The sequence below is a fragment of the Podarcis cretensis genome, assembly GCF_951804945.1.
Source record: "Podarcis cretensis genome assembly, chromosome: 14".
Classification (NCBI taxonomy): Eukaryota; Metazoa; Chordata; class Lepidosauria; order Squamata; family Lacertidae; genus Podarcis; species Podarcis cretensis.
Genome location: NC_137183.1, coordinates 33,512,128 through 33,517,106, shown reverse-complemented (window position 1 = coordinate 33,517,106; position 4,979 = coordinate 33,512,128). Strand labels below are relative to the sequence as shown.

The 4,979-nt window shown below is 47.7% G+C and overlaps 1 protein-coding gene across 1 annotated transcript; it reads right to left on the bottom strand.

Moving 5' to 3' along the window:
• Nucleotides 1-267: 267 nt before the first annotated feature.
• Nucleotides 268-1,809, bottom strand: LOC307203073 (prohibitin-2). The gene has a single exon (XM_079953565.1). The coding sequence runs from the start codon at nt 1,774-1,776 to the stop codon at nt 871-873; it is 906 nt and encodes a 301-aa protein (XP_079809691.1). The 5' UTR covers nt 1,777-1,809; the 3' UTR covers nt 268-870.
• Nucleotides 1,810-4,979: the final 3,170 nt, after the last annotated feature.

The window sequence follows — 4,979 nt, the reverse complement described above, 5'->3', positions numbered from 1 at the left end:
TCTTTGACATAGCTGTCCGTTACATGAGCTTCCTTAACTCATCTGCCAATCATTAGCTTACATTAGGCTGTAGAAAAAGGTCTGAGAAGGAAGGCAGGCCAGGACCACTAAAAGATCAGCAACTTTTGGCTCTTCATCTGCTTGAACTTTCCCACCCGGCTGAACTTGTAACAAAGAGCTTGCTTAATTCTTCTTCCCTCCTAGCACCTTTTCCTTTCATGACGTGTCTTTTTATTTTTATTTTATTTTTTATTTTTTTTGTCAGAAGAGTTTTGGACCTGATTTTATTTGTATAAAGTTGTGAATCACGATGCAAAAGAACTTACATAAATGGAGATCACAGTACTTGCAGAAGCCCCATCTATTCCTGAGACGAGGTGCTCGATGGGGGCCAGGGGCAGGGGAGGGGGCAAAGATAGCAAACTCTCCACTGATGTGAGAGGCAGGGGATTATATTTACTCAGGCCTCATTCAGCCCCAGCAGGAAGAGGAGAGCAACAATCTGATCTACTTAAAAACCAACCCCTTGGCTGGTCTCTGCTGCCCACCTGTACCCAGTCCTTCAGGCTGGGTGGGGTGGGATCAGTGACCATGGGAGCAAAAAAGTCCCGCACCCCCCCGACTCAGCATGAAGTCTGTTTCCACAGCTGGCCTTCACGGCTGGCAGTTTCCCCCCCAAAAAAGGAACCAGATGATGAGCCAAGAAAGGGCTTATTAATGGCGCGTTGGGAAGTGAAGGTGACAACTGGAAAGAAGGCCCAGGCCAAAGAGAAGACTTATGGGCAGCAGAGATGTGCAAGGCTCTTCCACGGCTGTGCATAACCCCCATTCTGCCAGTCATTTCGATGGTTCTGGGAGGCGGCCGCTAGTTCATTTCTTCCCCTGCTTGATCAGGAGGCTGTCACTTCCTCTAGTGAAACCTTCATCCTGTAGATTCAGCACTAAGTTGTCGGCTGTAAGATACACGCGGTTCTGAGATGCAGCGATCGTCTTGGATATGTTCTGGGCGGCACGAATCTTGGTCAGCTTGATGTAACCTGGGTTCTTGCTGAGGGCTTCACCAATCATCTGGGCAGCTGTGGCTTCTCCTTCCACTTGAACAATCTTCTGTCTCTGCTCCTGCTTAGCTTTCTCCACCAGGAATTGAGCTCGTTGCGCCTCCTGCTGGGCCACTTGCTTGGCTTCCACCGCTGCTGTGTACTCCCGGCTGAAACTCAGTTCTGTGATGGCTACGTCATCTAGAATAAGGCTAAAATCTTTCGCCCGCTCTGTCAGCTCCCGACGGATAAGCAAAGACACCTGAGCTCGTTGAGTGATGAGTTGTGAGGCGTTGAACTTTGCCACCACACTTTTGAGCACTTCATTGACAATGGAAGGCAAGACTCGCTCTTCGTAGTCCAGACCAAGGCGCTGGTACAAGCTGGGTAGTTCAGCAGCATTTGGGCGTGACAGAACTCGCAAGGAGATGTTCACCATCTGCAAGTCTTTGGAGCCTGTTGGCGAGGAGATTTTGCGGGGCCGAGCTCGAATATCGTAAATTATTGGATACTGGAACCAGGGAATTCTGAAATGCAGTCCCTCGGAAAGAATGGTGTCCTGCTGAACTCCACCAATGCGGTTGAAGAATATTGCTCTTTGGCCACCCTCCACTGTAAAGACAGACTCGCGGATACCATAGGCTGCAGCACCAGCACCCAGCAACAACTTCAAGGCAGTCCCCATGCCCCGAGGGCCGGTGGGCAGGCGCCCAGCGAGGTCTTTCAGGCTCTGAGCCATGGCAACCTTCTCCTCCTCCTTCTTCTTCCTCTCATAACGTGTCTTTTTAGACTACATCTTAGGTACCTCAGGGAGACTTCTCTTTTTGGAAGAAGGGTAGGGTCACTTCCTGCACATCATTCCTTTTAATGAGCTTCACATTCAAAAGTGGAACAGGAAACCCTTTTCTCGTGTTCCTCTTATAGATTAGCAGTGGGGTTTGTGACCCTATGGATATTTAGCTCTCAGAACTCTTCTCAGGCCACACTCCTCACTGGCTATGTTTCGCACCCTGAGCATTTTCCCTTGGCTGTAATGTGTGTTTAAACTCTGATGATGCCTCTTGCTTCCCTGCAAGGCGAACAGATGTGTTAGTGCATGCAGAAACCTGTCAAGTAGACAGGGGTGAAAACTGCATTTGTTGCTCCGCCCACTTTTGCCTCTGGCCCCACCCAACACTGGCATGTGGTCCCTGGAAGGGAATGTGGCCCTTGATGCCCTCCCACTGCTACCAATAAACAGTGCTCATGTTTTCTGCTTGAGCATGGCAAATGGATTTGTCTGAGAGCCACCAGCAAATGTGGACAAAGCAATTGCCAGTCATGGTGTGCTTCATTCTGGTTTGGATGGCCGGCCCTCTTTTTGGGAGAAAGCATTACCTGAAAAAGTGAACCATCGTCAGATCTATTAATTGCCTCCCTCTCCTGGCGCTGCTCATTTCCCAACTGTTCTGCTTCTTGACTGCTTCATAGCAAGGAGCTCTTGATGCGATTAGAGAATCACCAAGCAGCTGCTCAACAACAAACCCATCAAGAGAGGTGTGCAGAAGGTCAGTGCAAATAACCGAAATGAGACTTCTAATGCAAAAATAAAAATAAAAGAGGAAAGCAAGGAGCACAGACATTTTGATCCTGCTCAATTTAATGGAAAAGGGTAAAGGCAACAGGCATAGTGGCTAGCACTTAGTATTCAGACAAAGCCCTAATAGGTACAGATAACCTTTTCAAAACACATGCCAATTTAAAGTCCGTCCTCATTGCCAAGGACCTTGCTTGCATCTGAATTCTCCCACAAAAATCCTCCTAATGCATTTTTTGTTTCCTCAGGCTGTAAAGGTAGCTCAGTGGCTGAGCATCTGCTTTGCCTGCAGAAGGTGCCAGGTTGAATCCCCAACATCTCAAGGTAGGGCTGGGAGAAACCTCCTGCCTGGACCCCTAAGAACCACTGCCAGTCAGTGTCATCAATACTGAGCTAGATGGTATGACTTCCTGTGTTCCTTCTTGTGTTCCATAGCTCAGTGTTGGAGCACCTGCTTTGTCTGCAGAAGAAGAAGAAGAAGAGTTTGGATTTGATATCCCGCTTTTTCACTACCCCAAGGAGTCTCAAAGCGGCTAACCATCTCCTTTTCCCTTCCTCCCCCACAACAAACACTCTGTGAGGTGAGTGAGGCTGAGAGACTTCAGAGAAGTGTGACTAGCCCAAGGTCACCCAGCAGCTGCATGTGGAGGAGTGGGGAATCGAACCCAGTTCACCAGATTACAAGTCCACTGCTCTTAACCACTACACCACACTGGCTCTCAGGTCTCAGGTTCAAACCCAGCATCCCAAGGTATGGCTGGGAGATACTTGTTAATTTGGACAGTTGCTGACAGTAAGTGGAGCCAATACTGAGCTGCATGGACCATTGCTCTAACTCGATATAAAGGCACTTCCTCTGTTTCTTAGTATTGTCCCCGTAAGTTAGCTGGAGTGTTTCAAGAGGTCATGTCACACAGATCTGTCCTTAGTACACAGGCACATAAATAGCTTGTTAGTCTTTAAAACAGGGGGAGCTTTAATCAAACATTGCTCCTTGGCGTGTGTGCAATCATGGATCAATAAAGCTGATTGCCTTTTGGCATAGATAGAGGGAGCTGTCATGATGAGCTGTTGAATTACCATCATCAACTAGGGTTGCCATATTTCAAGCAGTGAAAATCTGGACAGAAACGTTGTTCAGCTTTTTTGGGCGACATAGAGCACTCTCCCAACTGGTAGAACATGAGACTCTTAATCATAGGGTTGTGGGTTTGAGCTCCACGTTGAGCAAAAAGATTTCTGCATTTGAGGGGGCTGGACTAGAAGACCCTCATGGGTCCCTTCCAACTCTACAATTCTACAGTTCTACAATTCTTTTGCGTTTCCATCAGCTAGTATTCAAAGGCATTGTTGCCTCAAACAGTTGGAGGTCTCTGTGTAAAGATTTCTTGGAAAAACATCACGGTTTTGTATTGAATTATTGAGAATACTACACGAAACGCTCCTAAATGCTGTCTTAGGGTCCATGTGCATGGATTTACCCACAACACACACACACAAAAAACAACCACTCCCCTCTTCAGAGCCTGGGAAGGGAGATGAACCCTGAAGCTTGATTACTGTAGCAACTCACAATAACCAAATTTTAACAGGGATGGACTTCCGGGTTGGCGCCTCCGACAATGGCGGAATTCCTCTGATCAGGAGGAATTTGCTCCGTGGAAATCAGGGTCTGGCCGCCATGGCGAAGGCGGAGACCCACTAAAAATCACAGGCGGGAGAAGCCTGTGAACGTGGGATTCGGCTGGCACCTTTTGCGCCTCCCCTACTCGCGGGGAGACCCGGTTTCGGGGATCCGGAGCGACGTAGGGTGAGTGGCGCGGTGCTTCGAATTGACTGCTTCTTTCACGGAGTGAAGCCGCACTGCTGTTGCTGGAGAGCGCTGACTTTTTCCTGTGGACAATTTGATCCATGAGTAGAACAGAAAATTGGATTTTTAAACGTCTTAATTTGGCACTGAAACGGGGAGGTTTCAAACAGGAAGTCCGCCTTCCCCTTTTGTAAATAGATTGAAGCAAAGAGCTTGCAAGCTAAAGACCTGGGTCAGGAGGAGATTGGAGTTGTGGGGACTTTCAGATTTGGAGGGATTTTGAAACACGTCCTGAAATATCTTTTGGATTTTAGTTTTAACTACGGAGATTTGGCTGACCTGTTGAGAAGGAATAAAAACATTGTTAGGTCGGAGCTTCCCCGAGATCTACTCTTCAGCATCAAAGGAAGGAAATTAAGAATAAGATCAGCAGAAGACAAAGTAAAGTGCATGTATAAATATGAAGAAGACCTGCAGAAGGGACTTGGAAAAGAGTTGAGAGCCTCGGACAGAAGATCACCAGGTTGATGGACTATAAGGAATTGACGGAAATGAC